At 42.9% G+C, this 24,617-nt stretch overlaps 1 protein-coding gene across 6 annotated transcripts; it reads left to right on the top strand.

Annotated features, from left to right (window-relative positions):
* The first annotated feature begins 464 nt into the window (after positions 1-464).
* LOC1278363 (hyaluronidase Tab y 2.0101) lies at positions 465-24,617 on the top strand. 6 transcript variants are annotated; one of them, XM_061658219.1, is made up of 8 exons: positions 465-653; positions 5,832-6,279; positions 9,381-9,673; positions 9,793-9,932; positions 17,832-18,013; positions 19,812-20,013; positions 24,120-24,208; positions 24,288-24,617. In XM_061658219.1, exons 2-8 carry the CDS (start codon positions 6,206-6,208, stop codon positions 24,394-24,396), a joined length of 1,089 nt encoding a protein of 362 aa, XP_061514203.1. In that variant the 5' UTR covers positions 465-653; positions 5,832-6,205; the 3' UTR covers positions 24,397-24,617. The 6 variants fall into 6 exon arrangements, with proteins under 6 accessions (XP_061514203.1, XP_061514204.1, XP_061514209.1 ...); XM_061658220.1 differs by lacking the exon at positions 465-653 and adding an exon at positions 4,376-4,651; XM_061658225.1 differs by lacking the exon at positions 465-653 and adding an exon at positions 4,713-4,805.

Raw genomic sequence — 24,617 nt, 5'->3', positions numbered from 1 at the left:
ATGCAAGCTCCAGGGGAAAAGTTAAGCAGAAATTGTTGCAGGAGCAAAGAAGAGGAACCAAAAAAACAATCGTGCACAAACACACTCTCTTGGTACGGAATTAAACGACCCGATCGGGACGGAACAGTGCGAGGAGGGGATGGTATGGGATCAACGTGGAAAAGTGTCATGCATTCATGCCCGAACGCAGCGAACGTCACCCAAAATGCCGGCTGCACATAAATGGGGACCGGGACCTTGATGGCGTGCTGTCGGGTGTGTTGTCGGTGGTGGCTTGTAACCGGATTGGCTCTTTTGCTTGCTCACTCCACCAACGAGCCACTCGAATCGGGTTCGGGTCGGAGCGGAAGCACCTTGCGCCCTTCATTGCCCACCCTGTTGCCAGTTGCAGCCAGACGCACTTGAAACTGTGGCGCTGTGCCCGAGCGCTGGTCTTATAAATAATAAAACGACACCGAACATCCTGCTCATTTCCCGGTTGCGGTTTGTGCGGCGCGAGTGTGTACTGTTGTGAGGAAAAAGCTTTCCAGCTACGGCCCAGTCCCAGTTTCGATTCCGTGCGCTGCCCGCGCGTCTGTGTGTGTGTGCGTGTAGAGGAAATCGACGTCATATGACAAAAACTCACCATCTCCCAATTGGAACGAAACAGGAAGGTAGTGTGTCCTCTGTGAACGGATTTGCTGCTGTTATAAAAAAGCGCTGTGTGTAAGGTTGTTTTTTTTTTCTTCGCCGTTTCGTGTTGCTTCATTTGTGCTATTTGTTACACGGTTACGGATTTAACTTGCATTCGGATAGCCGCAGTCTGGTTGTGTGTGTGTTTCTGCTTTATCCCGGAAAATGGATAATTCATCCCAGTCGGTGGTACAAAGCTGGGATAAACCTTCTTTCTGGCTGCAGTGGAAACGAATGAAGGTCTTTTCTACGGTGTGGGAGAATGGGGCATGGGATGTGATATTCATGATACCGCTTGGTTTATGTAAAACCGGATATGAAAGTTTGAAAAACAGAACAGAACACAGCCCGGCGTGTTGAACACTTCTGTTGAATATTTAAAAGAAAATGTCAAAGAATTCCTAGTACTGCACGTAGAGCTGCATGCCGAAAGAGCTGCAGGTGTCAAAATGTATTAAATATTTAATGAAACAAGATAAAAATGCCGAAGAAAATGAAACACAGCAAATAGTGTATCTATAATTGATATTTATTTTAATCATATTTTAAAAAGATATTATTTAATATTTCAATATTTCTCAGTCTAGTCATATTATTTAATATCTCAATATTTCTCAGTCAAGTCAGAAAACAGAAAAAGGAAAGCAAACCATCCACAGTTTTGTGTAGTATAAATGCTCATCTAGCTCTAGAAGTACGTACTGTCGTATTAAAAACCTAAAATTAAACCACTTTACTTGCCGGAAAAACGATCAACCGCATCGTAAAACACCGCATTTATCGCACTTCCTGCCCGGGAGCTCCCACCGTGTAAAACAGCACTCAATCAGTGTAATTGAATTGTGCTGCTTTGACACATATTTTGCCACCAGCGCTAGCAAACACCGGGCGAAAAACCGGAAAATCCGGACATCTAATCAACTGATTGTAGCAATTAATGCTGAAAACCCGGTCCCCGGCACGGCACGTGTCAGTTAATTTGTGCTAACACGTTCGATACGCAGCAAAGCTTTTCGGGGTTGTCCACCGGTTGCCACCATAGAATATAGACCAGCAGTAGTGGTGCATGAGGTAGATTTTTAATTAAATTTGAGGTGTTTATGTGTGCTTGTGGTAGATAAATCACTTAACGAAAATTCATTCCCCATCACCACGTGCCTTTGCAATTGCTCCACTGTTTGCGGTGAGTACCAATTCACGTCAATTATTCCAATTGGACACGGTGACTAAACGTGGCACTAGATGATAAATAGGTGGCAGGTTTTCGGGGAACCAACAGCTTTGCTTTGGGATAGTAGAATGATGCAGTTCGATTGCATTTAGTTTTAATTTTTCATTTCCAAACTAAAAGCACGCTAATCCGAAAAAGCGCAACCATGTTTACCGCGCTCAGCAAGGCGTGTGCCAGATAGTGCTTACAACGGGCCGGGCTTCCTCGACGGTAATGAACGGGCTCGTAATGCTGCCGCTCACTACCATAACACGACAGTTGACAGCCGGGCTCATCTCCATAACTATAAAGTTCTTTCAACTTGTCGCAACGTTGCCGCAGCCGCGTGCAAATTGAGCGTGCACTCTGCGGGAGAATCTCTCTACCCCCATGCCCAACGCACTATCTGGAACGCATAAACACTTAGCGCGGTTCGGTGACACCGGACCGATGCACAACATTGATCTCGATTTTTTCTCCCCCTGTTTTCATCCACCACCTTGTGCAGTGTCAAATCATCAAAAGCTTACACTTCACCGTATGCATGCACCCGATGCAATCGATTGTAATCATATTTACGGATCCAATTTGAATAAAGTCATCCATTTCAGTGGCGCTCCACCGAAGGTTGTCCGGAAGTTGAGTAGGCGGTGAATAGGTTGCATTTTTGTGAGGTTTGTAGTACACGACCCCACAGCAGCATCACGCTTTCTCTGTGTAGCTCTCTCTCTCTCACTCTCTCGCGCGCTCCATGTTTAGTGCAAGCCATCTCGCTGTTCTATAGTTCACAGAAAGCTTCCCATTTTGCATAGCGGCAAATTCGCGGAAGCATCGCAGTCGCCTTCGGTTATGGAGGGAGTTGAATTATTCAGAATAAAATATAAAAAAGGCACTCTAAGTAAATAAAGAAAAAAAACGAAGCATAGATACTGCAAACGACGAATCGTGCATGGAAGCTAATGGCCCCCGCTTGCGCTTTTCCCGCCCAAGTGGATGTTGTTGTTTTTGCAGCCCTTCCCTCGCGCCAAGCTGCTGGTGCTGGCAGGGATGAGGATTTTTGTTTGTACACCACAAGTCGGCCAGGCTGAAAATGCAGCTCAGCGTGGGTATGTTTCGCGTTTTTTTCTTTGTTTTTTTTTTTTACTGCACCTCTAGCACCACGAGCGCGCTGTTTGCTGCTGTTCTGCTTGCAGCCGCCGGTTGATTGCATTCCTTCTGCTATCCATTTCCATAAGGTTCAGGCTACCGTGAAAGTGCTTTCCCTTTTATGGGTGGTACCGAGAGGCGATGCAGCGAAGGTTACGCTATTTTGACTTGCTTTGTAAGGGTAAATATTGTGAACTCGAACAAAAAGGGGCAAAACAACTATAACAATAGCACAGCTGAAGAGTAGCTTTACGCACGAAACCAAACAAAAAAGGGAGTAGAAAGCACAAGTACATTTTAATTGCATTCAATGCTTCTGCAGGTTGTGGATTATTTGTGTTTGCAGCGCTTTCTTGGAAATGTGGTAACGCGGTACAAAAAAGACCCGATTTGCATCGACATTTTTCAAAACCATAGTGCAATATTGGTGCAAGGTACGAGGTTTTTAATATTTATTCAAAGGATATCTCGTTTAGGACATTACCATGAATTTCCCAAAGCGATTGGTGTTTATTCAAAATTATATCAAATATACCTATCAAACAAAAAGACAGAATTTGAAGAAATCGTGACATCTGCTGCATTCTGCCTTGAGCAGCAAATGTTCGGATTGTTTACTTTATCACTCTCCAATCAATGACATCTAAGCCCCCGTAGCTTAACAGAGCACACCCTGAAGACATAAGCTTTCACCTTGAATCCATCTGATCGGCAGATGTGTCGTAAGATCTCGGGCAAATCTCCACCTGATTGAAGCAATTCCACACACTGACCACGCAATGGCGTGCGGAATGGGAGGGTTTTAATTACACAAGATTAACCTGAACGCCGATGGCCGTCGTCGACGGCCGCAGCACGTTGATCGGTACTTATTGAACGATAACAAGTGTCATCGGCGATAAGCTGCCAGGAGGTTTTGATTGCACCGATAGGGTGGTGCAGTTATTGCACTGTTTATCTTGAGATAGGCAGATAGAATGTCTTTTAATTAGATAAGAGCAGTGCTAGGTTCCGTTTTCGATACCGTCTACTACCTTGAAGGAATGAACTCCAATATCCTCCCCGCCCGAAGATGTTCGGATGCTTCCGGCCAAGTCCTAACGCGCTACTGTCACTTCCTTCTACAAGATGAATGTAGCTCACTGTCTACCATCAGCTGGCAGGTTCCGTTCAAAGGTTCCTATCTTTTAATTGAAACGATTCGATCCAATGCCAAACGTGCCTCGTCTGCCGTATCTCGTTCCGCATTGACCATACCGCCATACTTGCTGCCACTATGCTTGCACACCCGTAAGTGCGCCGAACCACGCGGAAGTATAAACTGGCAGCAGGCAGAGCGTCAGCAGACAAAGTAGAGGGGGCGTTTTTGTGTTTTGTGTTTGTTAAACCTTTACGACAAAGCATGCAACGGTGCGCTGCCGTTTGTTTTTTTGTTATCGTTGTGCGCGTGAAACACGGGTCGCTTGTTTTTTGTTTAGCGGGTACCAATGACAGACATGCAAAACAACACTACTTTCTTCTGTGCAAACAACACCGAGCAGAGCCGTTTGCGATTCATTTAGTTTGCGGTGTACTTTTCCGCAGGTGAGAACTGGCGGCACCAGTTCACGCAAACGTGCGCAGGTAAGCGTTACATTAGTAGCAACACAGGGTGACACACAGCAGTGGCTTCTCAGTAGCGTACGATCTAGGGCGCGCTTCAGTTCATCACCTCGCAGCGCGTGCTATGCACAAACGTCGTTTAGGTCGATTTAGTTCACACATACAACACTTCACGGTACTTGATTGAGTGAGTGATGGTGTCAGAAGTAGAACTTAATTAATAAAACACGATCGAACGCGACACAGAACAGCAACAAAAAGTAACTGCACGCGCTCGAGTTGGGTTTTTTTGCCCCTCTACTCCAAAGTTAAGCTCGATTCTTAACCGCACAAATCGATCTAGATCGCGCGCGCGCACCAGCTGTTTTTGTTGTGCTTTTTTTTTTTTTGCTCTTCTATCCCCCCTCTATCACCCTGTCGCTTCGAGAGTGTTTTAAGCGTGCGCGGCACAGACAGCGTTGCGTCGTCGTTCTCGACGGCCGTCTCCACGGTATCGAAGTGCGCGATCTCGAACGAGTGCTCAGAGTGCGCGCCTCCGGTTCAGTTCGATGAGCAAACGCGGTCACGCAGTTTGTTCTCCACCATTCGTAGTGTATGAGTGGCGCGTGTGATACCAGAACAGAACCCCAAAATCGGACTACTTTGCGTAAACGCCCACGGTTTGTTAATGGATTTTTAATATGGTCGCGTCCGCGAGCCGAGGCATGCGAAAACGCTCAGCGGCTGCACGAGTGTGCGAGTGTTAGGAGTGGCGATTCGAATTGACAGTTACGAGATGGCTTTGTCGGAGATGATGATGATGATGACGACGGCGACGATCGCAACAAAAACGACCACTGCCGATCAGGGTGAACCAGCAGTGAGTGAGTGCGTGATTCAGTAGCGTCCAGGCTGTGGTGTAGTTCGGAGATTTGCTAAATTGCTACCGCACAACCAGATGAATCAGAATGTAGCGATGCAAAGTAACGGCCCATTGTCTTGACACGTATCTAGACAAGCAAGAAGCTTCAGAGGTGTGAAGATATATTATCTTCCAGCAGTGCATTTTGTATCTTTTGTCGTGGTTCCATGTGCGATATCCTCGAACGTCCATTGCAGCTATACGGTCGTGGTTCGCAACTTTGTGAAGTGTCTGATAGTGTGCCAACCGTTGAGAGGTTTTGTTGAAGTAGTAAACTTGATGCCTTTCATCTATTTTTAGCTCCATAAAGGTTAAACAACGCTCGTGCAGTGATATAGTGCTAAACGGAGTGCATCTGATGTGTTTTATTAGTGTAATCTTCCAAAAAATTGCTACCACCATCAGAAAACGCCACCATCTTGCGTGAAGTTGCAATCACTCATATGTGTTTTGCGGTACAAAAGTACCACATACGGCAGTGTCGTGGTCGGAAGTGAAACGCGAATGGGACAGGGAGGACAAATCTCTTGCAGAAATCCCACACACGTCTCAATTAGCTGTAAGTGATTAGCGCTTTCCGTGTATTGCTACAATCGTTTCAACAATTCCGAGCAAAACCAGCATCGTCATCGTCACCATCATCATCAGCACCATCGAAATCGACACCAACCAACATGGTTTACGTCTCCACCCGTTCGACTACGCTATGGATGCTTCTACTACTGCTACAGAACCTTGTCACAATCAAGTAAGTCAATATCAATTCTTGTGTAGATGTGTTTTTTTTTTTTTCCTTCTATATTTATCGTATCGTTTCTGTCAGTTGCTCTGTTGTCGACCATAACGAAGCTTTTCACCATGATTAGTTCGAACTTTAGCCAGCTGTCACCGATAACATCTTGCTGATGCTGCTGTAAAATTTTGTTTTCGCTAACATACCTCCTACTCCCGTTGCTTCAAATCCATTTAGCCCGTTTTCACCGCCTCACTTTGGGCGCGATAGTCACTATGGTGAAGATAATCAACCAGTCAACATCTAGCACGCCCGGATTTTCCCCGTAGCACATCTCCCCCCGAGCAAGTTAACTTTTCATTTCCAGTAGCGCGGGATGTTGAAGAATAAATATTGCAAAACCACGGTTCGCTCATTCAATCATGTCTCATTCATCATTCACTCACAGTTCACTATTAGATGCGCTCCTTGCTCGTGGTTGATGCTTGTAACACCAGAATAAGCTGCAAAAGTTTCCTGTTTTTGTGTGTGATACTGTGCAAGTGCAATATGTCACCGGTGTGCGCTGTGTGGAAAGACGGGAAAGAAATTTGAAGAAGAACTTTACCAGCTTTCCAGAATGAATGGGTGACAGTGTGCAAATTGAAACAGCAAGACGGCGTGTTGATAGATAGTTCGCTTTTGGGCGAAGCGAACCACCAGGTTGGGAGGGGGGCCGCTGTGCAGCACAAAACATTAGTGTAAAAACACCTCTGCGCTTAGCGCCCCTTGCTAAACCGCTAACCGTGCGCTAAGTCAATGCGAACAAAAAAAGAAACACACGCCAACACACAAGAACCTGCTACCATCACGCTCGCTTATCACGTGTGCCACAAATGGAGACCACCTCCGAGTTTGGAAACGCTTTGCATAAACTGCATACATAATGGATTCCGGGCTTGCTTGTACCCCGAAGCACCAGCAGCAGTTGCAGCTGCTGAACGCTAACGAGGGGAAGAACTTACTAACGCCACTTAATTACAATGTCAAAACTGTCAGACCAAAAACCTATCATCGGGTGCGCCTTCCTACTCTCGGGCCGCAGGCCCATTCGGCTAGCTTCCCCCCGAAAAACACTATCATTTTAGAGGTTAACCGCTTCCGGCAGCCCATGAACGTTCTTTGGCTGGTGTGCTACCACACGCACACCGACGTCGATTGTAATTTCTTCCCTTCGCCGCACCGAGTTGAGGGTTTTGGGGCGGGTGTTTCGAGAGGGGGGAGGATACCTTTACTTTCTGCCTGATGTGTACCGTGCCTAACGAGAGCGCCCCGGGGAAACGAGACACACCGAGCGATGGTACCGGCGTTTAATTAAATCTCAAAAACCGCCAACTTCCGGAGCATCTGGCCGTGGGTGGCGGGCGTGGGTGGTCCATCAGCTTCAAATGGCAACCTAGCCAGCCCACTAGCGACATTCAATCCGGACTGGTAGCCCGCAACCGTTTGACTGCCCACGTGGTCTGCACGGCTTAGCCGCCGTGCGCAAGCAGCGCACCCGCACGCTGGATTAGAATCTTAATTGAAGTAAATTCGGCACAATTAAACAACCGAAATTAATAATGAATTAATGCACCCGTTCCTTTCGGGCGCATTAGCTATGAACGCAGCCAACGTCCTGACAAGGAGCAGAAAATCTAATTAAAATCCCACAAAAAAATGGTTGTCTGCGTCAAATCTGGCATCCATCAGGAAGCAAAACGGTGTCACCATTTAAGCCTTGGAGATTGATGCTTCTTGCATGGCTAAAAATAGATGCTTTTTTTGTATGGAGCAGTTCATGAGATTCATTGAGACTGTGCTTAAAATATCTTGCTCCGACTAGTTCGTAAGCTTTGCGGATATTTGCGGTGGTTTGTGGATGCACAAGAAAGATAAAGTTTGTGAAGCAAGTCCACCACTACCTTTAGAATCTAAATAGTTAATCAAATGGGTCTAAAGCATTAGAGGTCACTTTAATGTGAAAATGAAATCATTTATGTATCTAATGGTAATTGGATTGCTCCATAAATCAGCTTAAATTGCTACCTGCTTTCGATAAAATTGGGATATATTTTTAATATATCTATATATATATTACTGAAGTACTTGTTGACTTTTGGACCTGAAGCTGCAGTTTCAGTACATCCTATTTGGGCTAGATCTGACTAAAATAATAATATTATTAGGATTTTAATATTTCGTTTAAAACGATTCCTTTAATTCTGTAGGATTTTTCACACATTTCATCAGTTCATTCTCATATTTTGTTCTGGCTGATTTGTCAACAAATACAAATATCTGGCTGAAAACATTTCTTTCGTCTCCAACTTTCGGTTTAGCTGCCTGAAAAACTACACACTGAGAGTTTTGTTGGCCTTTTTGTCGACTGTATCGTTGTTTTATATAAGGAAAAATTAGTTTAATTGTGCATTGCAAATTGCATTGCTATTTGACGTTGATATATTAGGGGGATATTTATTTTTTGCTTAAATTCAAAATTTTGCTCTATTCAAAATCGTTGAACAAAAGAATGAAACATGCCATGAAAATTAAAAATAAATTCAAATATATCTAGAAATGTTTTAAGAAAAACGTAGATCATGTATATCACGTTTCTTACAGTTGAAAGTCTTAATTGCTCCGGAAACAAAAATAAGTTGATTTTATCCCAACTATAGTTGTTATTAAACAAATTCCCTCACAACGTGATGAGCTCTTGAAGATATGCAATAGTAATTGTCATTGTGTTTTTAAATTTCAAATAATAAGTAAACTAAATGGAAAGTTTTGTATGCGAAAGAATCAATCAAGAATGAAGATGCAATAAAGAGTTCATCGAGACTTTGAAAAGAAAAAATGATTTGTTAACACGACCTGACGAAACTTCATAGTTTGTGTAGACAAGGAGTCAAATAAAATTCTCAAAAAGATTTGTGGTATATGTACGGGGTCAATCAATTATTCGTCAATCAACGCGGTTTGACGGCATGTGCCAGGACAAAGCACCAGTCTATAAACAAATTATTTACTTAACAAAACAGGCTATATGATTGAAAATACTCTCTCTATTACTTTCTTTGTTGCATTTAAAACAGATCATTCGAAGTGTACTGGAACATACCGACCTTCATGTGCAATCAGTTTGGCTTCGAGTTTAGCAGTGTCAACCGGACGTACTCGGTCGTGCAAAACCGAAACGATACCTTCCGTGGCAACGCCGTCTCGATACTGTACGATCCGGGCAAGTTCCCGGCCCTGCTCGAGAAACCGTCCACCAAAACGCTCTACAAGCGTAACGGTGGTGTGCCGCAGGAGGGCAACCTGACCGAGCATCTGGAGATATTCGAGCGCCATCTGGACGAGCTGATACCGGATCGCAATTTCAGCGGTACGTTGCAAGGAAAACATTACCCTTCAAAAACCCAACGACAACAAACAAGCAAACCCGTTGCCAACCAACCAGCAACCGCTGTCATCCACTTCTTGACCTTTCCAAACACCTTCCAGGTATCGGCATCATCGACTTCGAGTCCTGGCGGCCCATCTACCGGCAGAACTTTGGCTCGCTCCAACCGTACAAGGATCTGTCGGTCAAGATCGAACGCGAACGACACCCGTACTGGTCGGGCAACCATCTCGAACGGGAGGTAGGTAAACAGATTAACTGCTTTTCTTCGGTAAACGATACTACTACGTCTCCAGCGGCAACAACAAAGCGCTCCCATACAAAGCGAACCCATTACTGGGGAAGCTTTTTGAAAAGGTTTCAACCCTTTGAACAGTGAAAAAGTCCCTCTGTTTCACGGTAATGGCGACGGAAAAACGGAAAACATAAAGCAGTAGCGAAAACAAGATACTTCCTCCGTAGAGTCCATTTTGGTTGACGAGCGGCAAAACGGAAAAAGCCACAAATGTATTTGTCCAGCTTCTCGTTCAATAATCGGGACTCGGGCTTTCTGGGAAGCTTTTCCGTTCCTGCCATAAATAATTGCCAAAAAAAAAGGGGTAAACAAAAAGCCTTTCCTGCTGCATTAAGTGCAGAAAGCCATCGGGATCGGATGGGGCGTTCCGTTGTTTAGGGGCTGCCTGAAGCGCTTCACTCTTTACACAGGATCTCTTTCGCTTCCAAAAAGATCAATAAACGCCAGTAACAGATCTTAAGGGCTGTGGATGGAGGTAAAAGCAACGCACAAAAAACCAACCACACTCCTCAACAGAAAACCGATTATCAGCGACGTCATGATGGTAAGTGGCCGGTAAGGGTTCAACCTTCGGGAACGCCCGTTCACTCTCGGGGTGGAAAATAAATGAATGCACAAAAGCACGGTAGTAGCAGGTGGGGAGGGTCTTTTTTTTTCTTCATTTCTTCCAACCAACTCACCGTCATCATAAATATGCGGAAATCATGCGTGACCCAACCAGTGGCTTGGGTTTTTCGGTACCAAGGGTGATTTGTTTACCGTGTCGATCCGTTTTTGCCCCACGCCACACGGTAACGAGCGTTGTTGGTTGTCCATATTGCTTGGATCCTTTTTTCTGCGCCATCCTCTTAAAATAGCCTGCAGCAAATGTGCTGTAGTATGAATTGGTTTACCGAGGGGTGAAATTTTGAGCTGCTAAAGTAGAGTTTTTTTATAAAAGCAAAGTAAAGCACAAAGCATGAATAATAGGTTGTGCTCCAAAGAGTGGACCGTTTTGCAGGCAATCAATTATATCCCGTCCTGATACGGGATACCATAGTGATCACTTTTTAAACGATAAAAGACTAGTAACACTATTGTAGTAATGGTGAGTCAAGGTCAATAATATGATACATGAAATAGATAGTGGAGATGTTACTACCTTAGACTTTATACTATTATACCTTGAGTTACATCAATGAGCTAAAAGTAATATTTGTAGGTTTGAATAATATTGTAATATGTATAATGTAATATATAATATTATACATAGCCTTTTCTAGGTCAATAAGTTAAAATTGTAGGTTTGGTGGGATGTGCACGAGAAACAAGAAGGTTAAATAGGTCATATAAAACATAAACAGCTAACACTAAACATTATGACAACTTGTGATGGGTAAATACATTTTTTTCCGGAGCCGGATCGTTCCGACTCCGGTACCCCTCAGAGCCGGACTAGGAGTTGCTCCGAACTGTTTAAGCGGGGAGAGGGGGGGGGGGGGGGTTTGTGCACTGACTTTGGACTCATCGACTCCGAGTACGGATCAATCCAGATCAGTTCGGATGGGTCTGAAATCAACCGAATGAGTTTGGTCGAGCCCGGGCGAGTAGTTTCGGTAGGTGGTACAAAATCAGTAAGGCTGTTTTAATTTTGACTGAGTTTTTGGGAATCAAACGGTAGAAGGAAAAAGGTTTTTTAATCTAACGAAAAATGTAAATATTATTTCAAGAATGAAAATTGTGATACTGTATCGTACATATTAAATGCCTTACTTTAAAGTCAATGAACTCATCAAGAATTGTCCAAATGATGATGGACAGTCATATTGCAAGTTCGCAATGGCAACGTCAACCTTAACTACTCGCTCGGACTCTACCAGACTCGTTTCGACTCAGCCGAACCCACCTGGACTGATTCAGACTCATCCGGACTTCTCCGGACTCATTCAGATTGATCCGGACTGATTCGGACTGATCCGAACTGATCCGGACTGATTCGAACTGATCCGGATTCGGAGTCATATTTTGCGCACCGGAGTCGGAGTTGATCCATGACTCCGCTCCGAATTACCCTTCACTAATGACAACCCACTAAGAATTCTTACATTAATACATATCATTCTTCGTTTGCTGTTTAGAGATGATTACGTGTAGCGCCTAAATGTATGCAAAATATTTGTTTTTTTTTTGCATATATTTTTCCTCTTATTGTTTTTTTTCTTGAACTCCTATTGTTTGTTACACAGTAGCAGATAATGGAGAAAAACAGTTTTTTGGAGCATACCATTCAGAAGTAACGTGAATGGTTAACTATTAATATAAATGGTATATTTAACTATAAATGGTTAAAGCAATTTTATTGAAGAAAAATACGGAGAATTTAATTCAATTACTTCAACATTTGATTTTAAAAAATTATGTTTTGCTGACGGGACTCCATAGTCGTTTGACCCTGGTACCCTGCTTTAGTACTAGGTCCCTTGTGGGATTATACGCTTTTATATATATTGGACTAGTCATTCTGCCTATCGTTCAACCCATCACTGTGCACAACATATCCTTATAAGGAAGGGTGTATCTTTAACAATAACACTAAATTGCATTTTAGTTACTTTTTCACATCAACATTCATTCACACTTTTGTTTCCCTGAATGTAACTTCAAGCAAAACCACTTTAGCCAAGCTTAAACCTGAACGTATCCAATGAAACATTCGCCTGTCGTCAACCACGCATGAAAAATCCTTCGGGGAATTAATTGTTCCGGCAAACCATGCTATACGCCCCCATCTTAATATATTCATGGGACGCACGGACAAGATACGATGACAGCAACGATAAGTTGTTTAGGCTTCGTTATAAATTCATCTCTCTATTCCACACTGGCTTACCGGCTTGGGTTCCGTCCATCCACTGTCAGTTGTCGTTGTCCCTTGTTTTTCCCCCCACGCCGAAGTGAATATTTTCGCGAAGACGATTTCTGGCACAAGGATCTAGCCTTTTCGGTTTCCCGGAAAGTAGATTGAGTTTTTTTTTTGTTTGGTCCCTTAAATGCCCCACCGGTTTCCCATTCTTACAGCTCATTGATTCCGCTCTGTTGGCCAAACGGTTGCAAAGAATGAGTGTAGTGACGAATCCGTTTCGTTCCGGGAAGGATTTGCCATAGTCAGCTCGGTAAGCACCAATTGTTCGTCCATTCCTTCATTTGGGAGCCATTTTGGAGCTCTGCGAATCATTTAGCTGTAAGGATATTTTTTGCCTTTGCTTTATTTTACAAACTGGTTCCAAAGCTAAAAGTGGCTAAAAGTTAGCATTAATTTAGTAAGCATATTAGAGTCACTTTTGCAAATGACATTGGAAGAGAGTATCCTTTGTCAAACACACCCGCCCTCGCAACGGGTTTGGTTTTGACATGCATCAAAGAACTGGTTTTTTTTTTCTCTTGAACAGGTGACAAATGTAGATTTTCATTTCCCTGTCCGAGCGTTGTCATTGGAAATTCATGTCTTGCTGTGCCATCGCATCCAAATCCGGCGAGACTCGCTCGTGTCTTTTTTTTGTCTACTCTTTTCCATCCTATTTCTATCGTCTAACATTGTTCAACGAGTTTGGAAACATGATGGAAGCACTTCTTAATCGAACCGAACAGGCTGGCTGGACAGTGGCTGAGGTCGCTGTAGGCGGCAACACAGAATGGCATCCAAGGTAGCAGGGAAAGTTTAATAAACCGGAAAATGAAAATCATATCCCGGACGCCGGTGACTCCCCAGAGTACCGGACAGACCGTGCCGGATATCGTTGTCGACGAGTGAAGCGTTGGGACATTGATCGGTTTCGGGGGTGAATTAAAAAGAAAGAAAGAAAAATAGGATATCCAGGAACAAAGCCTATCCTTTGCCGGCGTAGAGAGTGCTCAGAACCGGTGGGCAAGTGGAAATTGAGTGTAGGATATCAAAAAAAGCATACAAAAACATAATTGATCAACATACGATTATTGGATTAGAATGATTCGTTAGCATTGGCATCGACATTTTTCCGTTTTGGCTCGAACATGTAAAGGAGGGTCAGAACTAATTAATAATTCTATGCACACTGGCACAATCAAAACAAAACTGAGGTTTATAAACACACACTACAATTCTCCTTTTTTAGAAAACATTTTTTTAAGTCAAAAGAAGTAAGCAGTTTAATAAATTAAAAATAAACGGTGGGAAAACACGCTGTAGCTACAAACAAAACTGCTCTGAACATTCTCAATACAATTTTTACTTTTTCTTACCACTTCAACTTTATCTTTGAATGTATTTATCACCTTCACAAAGTATATAATGATGGCTGCAAAGTTTCGGAAGCAAATTGCTGCTGTGTCACTGAGCTACTTCGCTAAACTTCTCTAATTCTGTTCATTGAAGCATACAATTGGCTCGCCTTCCCTCCTGAACCTGCGGGTCCGAATCGATGGAAAAGTTCAAGGTTATCACAAAAAGACAGCATGACGAATTTCACATTTTTATTATGCTGCTCATCACAACTAAGTTTAGCGTGAACCAAAGGACCAGCGAGGTTTACTGTAACTTTTTTTTAAAAGTATTATTGCTTTGGTCTTGCTGTAGATGACACTTAGTCGATACTTGTAGTTTCCTTTAACTCTATGCCTCTGTATCTATCTCTCAATCCCTGTCGCTCTCTTTCTCGCCCTGTTTTTTTTTTCTTTTTTCCACTGATAAATGGTCATTTATATCGAAGCAATTTCGCCCCGATCTACTGTTTCTTTGTCCCGCCGCCATTCTTTTCCCATTATTCCCAACTGTCCAATCCACTGGGAAACAACTGTCAAACGAGACAAACTTGACAGGATGGTTTTCAAATTACTGGAGCACAACACGGGAAAGCCAAATTACAGCGGCGCAAGCACTGGAGAGGGAAACCACAAAACTAGGGAGGAAGAAAAGGAAAAACCGCGAACCAACATGGACATGAATGTAAATTCGCCTGCCTGGTATGCAATTTGTGCCGCTCGTTCCGCTGGGCAGTTTTGCAGCAGTGCAAAGTGATTTGGGTTCCTTCACAAAACCGCTTGACGTTGCTGTGGTTTTGATGAAAATGGTCAATTTTTGTTTAGCAGAGTAGTGGAATCCAGACAAGGTTTAATTTAGATGGAATGTGCCCCTAACACACTGTTAACCACAGTCGGTTGGGCTGTGCAATGAAATATTTTCCTATAATTAGAGTGTTTGCGTCGCGGTATCATTAGTGAGTATTCCGGCAAAAGCTTCCTCTAGCTATGATAGATTTTAAATCTTTAAGCTTACCAGTGACAACGTTATTTTCCCATTTGATATTAAAAACAAAATACCATACTACTACTAAATTACATCAATACACCACAAATCGATACCGCACACTGGCAAATGCAATCGAAGCCGAACGAACGCTCCTCAATGCAGGACACACTTTGACCTTTTTCCCACTTACTTAACAATTGTTTATGAACTTCCGCTCCTCCAGGCCCCTTGCACACTTCATAAACGCTGTACGGGGACGTTCGCCTGCTAGCACTCAATATCCGCACTCTTCCCAGTTCATTACAATTTCTACAATTTTCTTTCGGCACACTTTGGGCGCAAAACTTTCCCAAACAGCGCAACCCCTTTTTATGCGCCAGGCTTCACCTTTCGTATGCGTCTCTTGCCATCACCTTTGCAGCGCTCCACCGCACGCAAGAAAAACCACCGACGGGGAGTCCAATAAAACTTAATTAATATCTTTTACGATATTAGTTTTATTGCTCGGCAGGACGTCGGTGCTGTTGCACGGGGGTGAGGGAAAAGAAAAACTCTTCCAAACTGTACAAAGAGTCGACGCTTTTGGGGCAGGATGAAGCGGAGTGCTTTATACCGACGATGTGTAGAGTAAAAGGCACTCATGCAAGGAAGCGAAAGCTCATCAGAAACTGTGCAAATTGCTCCTGTGAATCACCTCCGGTGACATCTAACTGCAAAATATAGTATGACCGAAAGAGTTTGGTAGAGAAAGAAACTAAACCACCCCGGGTATGGTTTTATTTCCGACAGTAGATGGTGCACAAAGTTCGAGGAACTTTTCAACTTTATCTTCTCTATTGGAGATCAAAGATACATTGTTTTTTTACTACCAATTGAATTAACTAGAACTTATAACAGGAGTGTTATGCCCGGTTCGCTCGTAGCATAATGACAGTTATATTTACTATATAACTCGAAGCTTTCATCTTATGAATTTTATATCTAATGAAAACCAACGCCTTATTAGATTGTTTATTAAATTTAAGTTAAAAAAATCCAAAGTAGTGGTTCGAAAATTGATCTCTTGACTAAATAGTCATTATCCGTTTCACAAACATTCTTTTCTTAAAAAGTATGATTTAATTAAAATTTGAAGGCTCCCTGCATTACAGAAATCATTTGACAATTGCATAACTCTAGGCGTGATGCTACATTGATTGCATACATTTATCAAAAAAGGATATCTATCACACGATACGCCTAGAGTTATGCACATTACCTAAATTAATCACAACAAACTATTTTTAAGCTACTTTTTAAGCGCCTTTGCAAGAAATCACACGAATTATTCCATATTTTGAAATATCACAAATAAAAGAAGATCAAAACAATTGCAGCGTTGATTGCAACAAGCTGCTCGCAAACGCTTCGATATCCATAAAGATGGCACAGCAACCACATCCAAACAGTAAACCTCCTTAACAACAGTCCACACAAAGAGTAAATCCATTCCCTTCAAACAGACCATTGCATTGCTACGGGTTTAAGTACATCACAATGGTGCGCCCTCAAGACATGCTATAATTGCTGCACCATTGAAAACATTTCCCAAATAACCTCAGACGCTTACCGCCAAGCAATTAAGCGAGCAAAAAGAGATTGTGAAGTGGAAGAAAAGGGACAAATAGAAATGCAAAACGGCAGACAGATTGTTGCTTGCACTCTCTCAGAAGCGAAGAATGTTGCTGCTGTATGAATACCATTAGCTACCGGTGTTTCTCTACACGGGCCCTTCGTCGGGACGACCATGCTAGCCGATGCAAAGTCCTGCTGCTATCTGTCAACCACTAAAATGTCATTATCTTTTCTTTCCCTTTTTCTGTTGGAAGCAAATTTCTATTGTCTCAAATAAAGGTCTTCCCGTTGACCTGACCTACACGGTGCTAGAAAAGGCATTGTGGCAAAAAGGCGTAGACACGACCAGTTGGCGTACATGGAGAAGCTCCTGCATCCGGTGGCCATATTTCACCAGGATACCAAACAAGCATTGCTTCTCGAAAGCAACGTGAGCCTAGACTACGGGCAGCATTGTCTCGTCCGTTCCACACAATAACTCGTGGGTGCAGTAAGGTAGAATTGTCGACTCGAGTTGCTGTCTACCGCCATCTCCTGGGTGCTGTCTTATTCTAAAGAATAACGCTAAAACAGTACCCAATACTACGTTGAGTCCTGCTGGTACTGGCCTTCACCGTACAGTGTGTCCTACGGTCGTATATTATCCTGACTGGTTCGGTAAAAACCAAACCTATCCCCCGGACCGTGTACATACTGGAGAGCATATGGTAACCACCTGCAGCAGTACGTTCCCGGTCGAATCTAAGGCACAGAAAAAATGAATCTCTCCCCCGGGATGGGACCACTGACCGAAAAAGCTATGCTACTATGGCCGATTTAGATGTAGAGTTTTAGGTGTTGTAGTACCAGTGAAGTAGTGGCCTGCAGAGTGTTCTTAGTAGAGGAAAACGTTCCAGCGCCAGTGTTCGTCTGCTCGTTCCGTTTCATTTATTTACTCACACGGCGTGTTTCTTTCTCTCTTTCCCCAGGCGACCCGTCGATTCGAAGCAACAGGGCGCGAGTTTATGGAGCAAACGCTACTGCTAGCGAAACAGCGACGACCCCAAGCGGCCTGGGGTTACTATGCCTTTCCCTACTGCTTCAACATGAACGGTGCGGCTAGCACTCGCTCGGAAAACTGTTCACCGGAAGTGCAGCGAGAAAACAACCGGTAATTTAGACGCGCAAGGCCACTGTCCGAAACCATTCGCCTACCATTCGACCTCACCGCACGGTACCAAAAAAAACAACACCTAGTACACCAAACTTCTAAAGTTCACACTCACACAGCATCCAACGGTATCTAAGCGATGGCGCCCCAAAAAAAGGATAAGGCTGGAACACAGACTGCGAATGAGAGCGACGAGCCCTTGTTATTCCCTTTCTTCCCCAGCCGGAAACAGCAACCGGTTCCGTTTCCAATCCTTCCCAGAAAATGGCTCTGTCTGGCTTACATCGCCCATTGTTAGATGATTTTCCGTAGCTCGGAAAAGCGATAGTGTTCCACCCGTAAAGAGATTTTACTCCACCCCCCGCAGGCGACTATCAGGCTGCCACCAGCAGTCCTGGCATACCGAAAATCGGCCGAGCGGGAGGAATTAATAAATTATCGCCAACTTTCAACACCTTCTAATGCGGGGTACGGTGGGAGTTTCGTCTACCGGCACCCGAGAGTCGCCCGGAGCTGCAAATTACGACGCAAGACTGCATGTTGTTTCTGTTGCTTTGTTTGTTTGTAGTGTGAAGAAACGACGGTGTAAATGGATTGCTTTATTGTTCCTCCTCGTGGGAGCTTTGTCAGGGAGTTTGTAAACCAGGTGGCGGTTTTTGTACTTTTAGGTGTTTGGAGATATGCACTAAAGTATTTACTCTTGATACTATTATGGAAAACTGCTATACATTGAACAAAGCGAATAGTGAAGGGGGAGTTGGGAAGCTTTTGTAAAATATCATTTTGTTACCCAACAATTTAAAATACTAACTTCGAGGGTTTTATGGAATGAGTTGGTTCCTTATAGTATCTGTAAACACTTTGATATAGTACCGCAACTTCCAAATCATTTAATTCTGTTTTAATTGTAGCTCAAAGTCACAACGGATTTGCACTGTGTTTGTTGATACACTTTTTTAACTGACTCCACACACGGCGATCGATTAAATCATGTTCAGTAGTTAATAACACAGGAATTACAAATGCAATGCATCTAGCAAAGGTCTTCAAGGACCATCTCAAGAGCCTAGATTATATATGCATCCAGCGCAAATTATTAAAAAAAAAAGATTGCTAGCAGATCAGACGACTCAATCACATGCCCATTATGGGTTCAACCCTGGAATGGACCGTCCCCCTGTAGCAAGGATTGACTATCCGGCTGCGTGGTAATGAATTAAGGCTCGAAAGCCTGTATAGGCCGGCATGTCCGCGTAGGACGTTACGCTAAATAGTAGTAGTGGTAGATTTCATTCTGTAAAGCAAGGATCATTCTATAAAGCAAGGATCAATCACTTTGGTTAACATTTGAAGTGATATTGGACTGAATAATAAGATAACATTACTGTACATGTTCAGAAATTATACTGCAGTGTGACACTGCATCACACTTGTAATATTATCATCGTTCTTTATGTCGATTTAGTAGTCTAGTAGAAGTGATTGTAATTGTGTGCATTATTCTCTTACGATAATATCTCATAACATAAACATAAAACAAATAACCATTAGATTGCTAATACATATCATATTCCCGCACAACAAGCATTTATATCGCGAACTGTTACATATCGTGGCTCTTTTTGTGGAGCAAAATAAACTTAAATGACAATATATTTTCAATTCAATTGGAATAGCTGTTTGCGGAACATAAGGAAGTCGTAACCCAGTATTCCTACTCGATTCATAAAATTTGAAGAAACGACTGTTCTGGAGTTTAAAACCTTATGCCGCATCCATTTTATATCTTCCTCCACAGCATCATGTGGCTGTTCGATGGATCGGACATCATCTTCCCATCTGTCTATCTGCGGGAAAAGCTATCACCAAGCGAACGGGAGCAGCTAATACGGGGACGCGTCCGAGAAGCCGTCCGGGTGGCGCAGCGCACCAAGCCAAGGCGCAAAGTTTTGACCTATCTACGCTACGTTTACACCGACTCCATTCAGTACCTGACGGAAGTAAGTATGATGGAAGGAGAGTAGTTACTCCCTTTTCTTTCTTTTTTTTTCTTTAAACTTCATCTTCAAGAACGATCGGTTCATCGCCTTCAGCGAGCCATACGCTCAGTTCTAAAGAGCAAGTAAACAGCACTGTTAAAAATAAACTTCTAGCACACCAAGTGCCGACTAATGGTTCATGCATGATGCCGGAGCGGAACCATGCAATCCTTTAAAAAAAAACAACCCTGAAACTTACGGATATCAACAAGTTTACACCCCATGCATGCGTGACTGTTACATCCTTCAGTAAGAAGTTTCGGCAACTACTTGTTGCTGCAGTCGCTTGCGTGGCATTACTTGTGACGGTATAAATATTGATCAAACACTATGTCCCAAGTTGGGAAGTGAACTCCGGAAAACAAACAGGAAAGAAGGAAGCATGAACGGATGGCATTATTTTGCATACGTGAGTAACATGTGTGACATTTGGTACCATTTGCAATCCTCGAGATGGAGTATCGTACCGTGGAAGAATATTAGATGACAGACGTTATCATGTCCCATTTCATGTTCGCTCAAGTAAACAGACAGCTGAAAATGGACGCTATCCTTTGAATTATTATTATCTGTCCAATAGATTTTGCTTCCCTTTTGTAACTCTTTGCGCACGAATCAGCATACCAAATTGGGAATTGAAGAGTGATACTCCTGGGACCAACTTCCCGCATGATACGTTGGATAGAAATAAAACACCTGATACGGGTTGACAGGTGACGGGACATCCTTTTTTCAACGTTCCGCAATACACACAACAGAATGGGTTTGTTTTTCTCAAAGTCAAACCGAAAATAGTCCCAACCTTAGCATCAACTCGGCAAGCGCTTAAAAAGAACGGTAACAAAGATTACGCCGGGCTCGCTTCTTCGAAATTGTTGACTGCTGTTGCGCAAAGTACGTCACCGGAAGTGCAACTGCACTTTTATCGGCATTTCTTTGCCCGGATAAGATACACTTGCTTTCTTAGCTTTCTTGTCGCTGGCTTCTCCTACCAACGCTCCCCTTATTTCTTCACCTCGCTCCGTTACATTGATACATTACAGAAGGCTGCCCAGATGGCAAGAGAGTTTGCATGAGAGTGCCAAGCAAAAGAACCCTTGATTAAGGTCACCGGAAACTTGCACCAAACTCAATTACCCTCTCGGGAGTGGCGTATCAAGAACATCCCGCTATCCTTCGAACAGGGATATGATAAGCATTAAAAGTTACGGAAAGCAAAAGCAGAAGCGCAAAGTTTCCGATTTTAGCGGCGGTGTGAAGGTCGGGACGTCGGCCCGGGGGTCGTAGTTGTAGAGATGCTGGTAAAGTTTTGTAATATTAAAAAAAATGTAAATTTGTTCGTTTTTCTCTTTGTTTATGCATTCATTCCGATTGTATTTGAAACAATGTATCGTAATTTCATTGTTTTGATTCAACAAATAGCATGATAACAATGTGTTCATTTTACCAAAAAAATTAATAACAGTCCAGTCCATTATCCAAGATACAAGAACTATTTTTTGCCTAATCAACATTACGGCCATGGTTCGTATCATTTGAGATACGTTTACTGATATAAAACATTAATTTACATTCAAAAGTAACGAAAACTTTAATAATTCGCAGCAATCATCAGAATACTCAAGTTCAGAAGCGATGTACGGAACACTTCAGCCAGGCATATTGGGCCCTTTTCTCGGATCTTTCAAACTCAATTTGACAAATATCGTGACATCTAAGACTAACTGTTGAACGCTTGTTCTTTGAATTAAGTCACTTATAGCTGCTTTCTCCCAAATGCGTCCATTCGTATGCCTGACATCACGGCATTGGAGCATGCAATTGGGGCAATTGAAAATCCTACCAGACAGCTTTCCAACCAGTATGAAGAAAACCGGGCGCCCACAAACAGGGCTCATTATATGGAAGCCGGTATTCCTTGTTCTCGACTATGCTCATCACATCAGTCTCCTGCCGACACAATAGCTGAGCTGTTGCTGTTGTTGTTTATGCAGCCTCCGGTTAACGGAATCGTGTATTGTGTTGCTTTCTAAGGGGAAAAAACATCTACAAAAAACATGCTCTCGGAACCATGTCCAGGCTCGTCCAGCGTCCGTCCCAGCAGCTGATATCAACGATTCAGCGACGACGCGCCTGGATACGCTATGGGCGAACTTTTTAATTATTTTTACCCACTTTCTACTGTCCCGGGAGATTGCGCCTGAACTTGAGAAATTCTCGGTCAAAGCCACTCGCTCTCCGTGGTGCGATGGTGTGGGAAAATACAGCGCAATGGCACGACTTCCGAGAAATCACACTGGAAACTGCGCTCGAAAGAGTGGAATTGATGTGGCAAACGAAGGAAAAAAAAGGAGAAGAAGTTGGGAAAAATCTTCTCGCAAACAAGCCCCATCTAAACAAGGATACAATACAGCAAAAAAAAAACAATCTTGATATTTGACGACAACCAACACGAGACACTTCACTTGACTTACTCCTTTTCTGTGCCCATTTCCGATGCGCTCGACTTTGCTGTGTTTGTGCTGCCAGTTGATGTTTATTTCTTTTCGAATTTTTCCATCCTCCAAACGAATCAAGTTTAAATTTTTGCTCCCTGCTGCTTTGTTCGGGTAACTTTTCCCTACTTCGCGTGTTTTGCATTCGAAGAGATTGACTCTTTTTTGCTTCCCATCCTTTCGAGAATCATCACACCGCCAGCACACCGGCACTTTGGCCGTTGGAAGATTGATGAAATTGAGTGAGCTGACTTCCAGAACTGCGAGGGATAAACATTTCGCCCAAAACTTTGCTTCAACTGTTGTTTGCGTCTTATTTGTATTTTGGGACAATTTATGCCGATTTTTGTGCCCGAGACCCTAAGAGTTAGAGGCGATACAGACAGATCACAGCGGAACATCTAGGACGAATCGGGCACAAAACTATGAGCAATTTCCGTAAGTAGACGGTGAGGCACCAAAAGAAAGTCTTCAATTTTTGTTAGAAAAGAGTGCAAAACACTTCATTATTATTTCCCTAAGGTCACGGCAAACAAAAGCTTTCCATCCGAATTTCTCTTTCTCTTAGTGACCAAATGACGCATTTGTGTCACACTGCTAAGCTCCGGAGGTAAAATGCAAATTTCTAATTGCACTTTTTTAACAGCACAGAGTGTCCAATTTTCATTTTCTTGGCCTTCTATTTTCACCAGCTCGTTTTTAATTCGCAAAACTCCTAAGCTCCTCCTCGAGCACGTGCACAGCACTGTCAAACGGATTAACCAACCGGGTGCGAAACGCTGCAAATTAGATCTCAATTCAATGGGGACTTTATTCTTTCTGCTTTTTGTTGCTGTTTTTTTTTTTTTTGGCTCATGATACCTTTTTCTTACTAATTGTCATTAGCAGTTGGACGTTTTTCTGCTGTTTGACAAGATTGTAAAGGTGGTTTTGTTATTTATGTGCATCTAAATGAGTCGAGATAATTAATCTTCCGATTAACAGCTGTGTTAATTTTTAACACGGAGCTCTCTGCCGTGTTTTATAATCCTTTCAACCATTTCTTGGTAGCAGGGAAATGTCTTATTGTATTCCAACATTAATTAAACACCGCTTTGTTTCTCGAAATCCCTTTATGAACCTTTAAATAGACACTGAAATAGGATGCACTGTTGTTTTTGCTATTTTATAAATTTTTAATAATAAATGATTGGTCAAGATGTCTGGTTAAGAAGAACCTAACCACTTCGCAACCTCTCATTGAAAGCATCACTTAGTATTCAGCTTAGTTGCACGACTTAGCAACATGCCCGTCATGGGCTCAAGTCCTATATGACCCATGCCGCCCCACCCATACGTAGGACTAACTATCCTGCTATTAGAAATCTACAATCCACTGATAGGCAGCCCCATTTGTGGTACAGACTGGCCTTAACCGACAATGATTGTTACACCAAAGAAGATGGAAAAGATTAATTTATAAAGAGTTTGTTTTTAAAAATCCAAATACTTGATGTTAAATTGTAGCATTAAAACTGAACAAAGCACTTGTTTTTCAATATAACCTCTATCTTCATCATTATTCTATTTCAGAGCGATTGGATCAATGCACTCGCAGCCATGAAGAGTACCGGATCCGATGGTATCATTCTGTGGGGCAGTTCATTCGATCTTAACACACGGTAAGCTGGTCCATTGTTTGTAACATCAAACTATACTCACTATATTATGTTTATGTTTTCCTTCTAAACCATTTGACAGGCAAAAATGTACCTCTTTTAAAGCGTACCTGGATAGTACGCTCGGACCCGTGCTCAGCACGCTGCAACCGCGCTACATAGTGAAAAACATTCCAGATACATCGACCTGAACTACACTGTTAGGGCCAAATTTTTAAAGTAGCTTTCTTTTGTCTTTGCCAAATGAACCAACCAACCAATCAACCGACCACCAGGGGATCCATCAACAAGATACAGCAAGTGGTGTTCTACGCTTAAGCAGACTGTTCGATTTCGTTAAGGATTTTTATACAATATTTTTTACTGTACGATACAACGAAATAAATATGCATAAAATGTGAAACAAACAAAA

This window comes from Anopheles gambiae, chromosome 3, assembly GCF_943734735.2.
Source record: "Anopheles gambiae chromosome 3, idAnoGambNW_F1_1, whole genome shotgun sequence".
Lineage (NCBI taxonomy): Eukaryota > Metazoa > Arthropoda > Insecta > Diptera > Culicidae > Anopheles > Anopheles gambiae.
Note: the sequence above shows the minus strand (reverse complement) of the source record. Positions and strands in the feature narration are given on the sequence as shown.

Coding starts and splice junctions, on each gene's coding strand:
- LOC1278363 (XM_061658219.1), top strand. CDS start 6,206: ATGGTTTACGTCTCCACCCGTTCGACTACGCTATGGATGCTTCTACTA. Junction 9,674..9,792: donor ACCGGATCGCAATTTCAGCG/GTACGTTGCAAG, acceptor AACACCTTCCAG/GTATCGGCATCATCGACTTC. Junction 24,209..24,287: donor TCATTCGATCTTAACACACG/GTAAGCTGGTCC, acceptor ACCATTTGACAG/GCAAAAATGTACCTCTTTTA.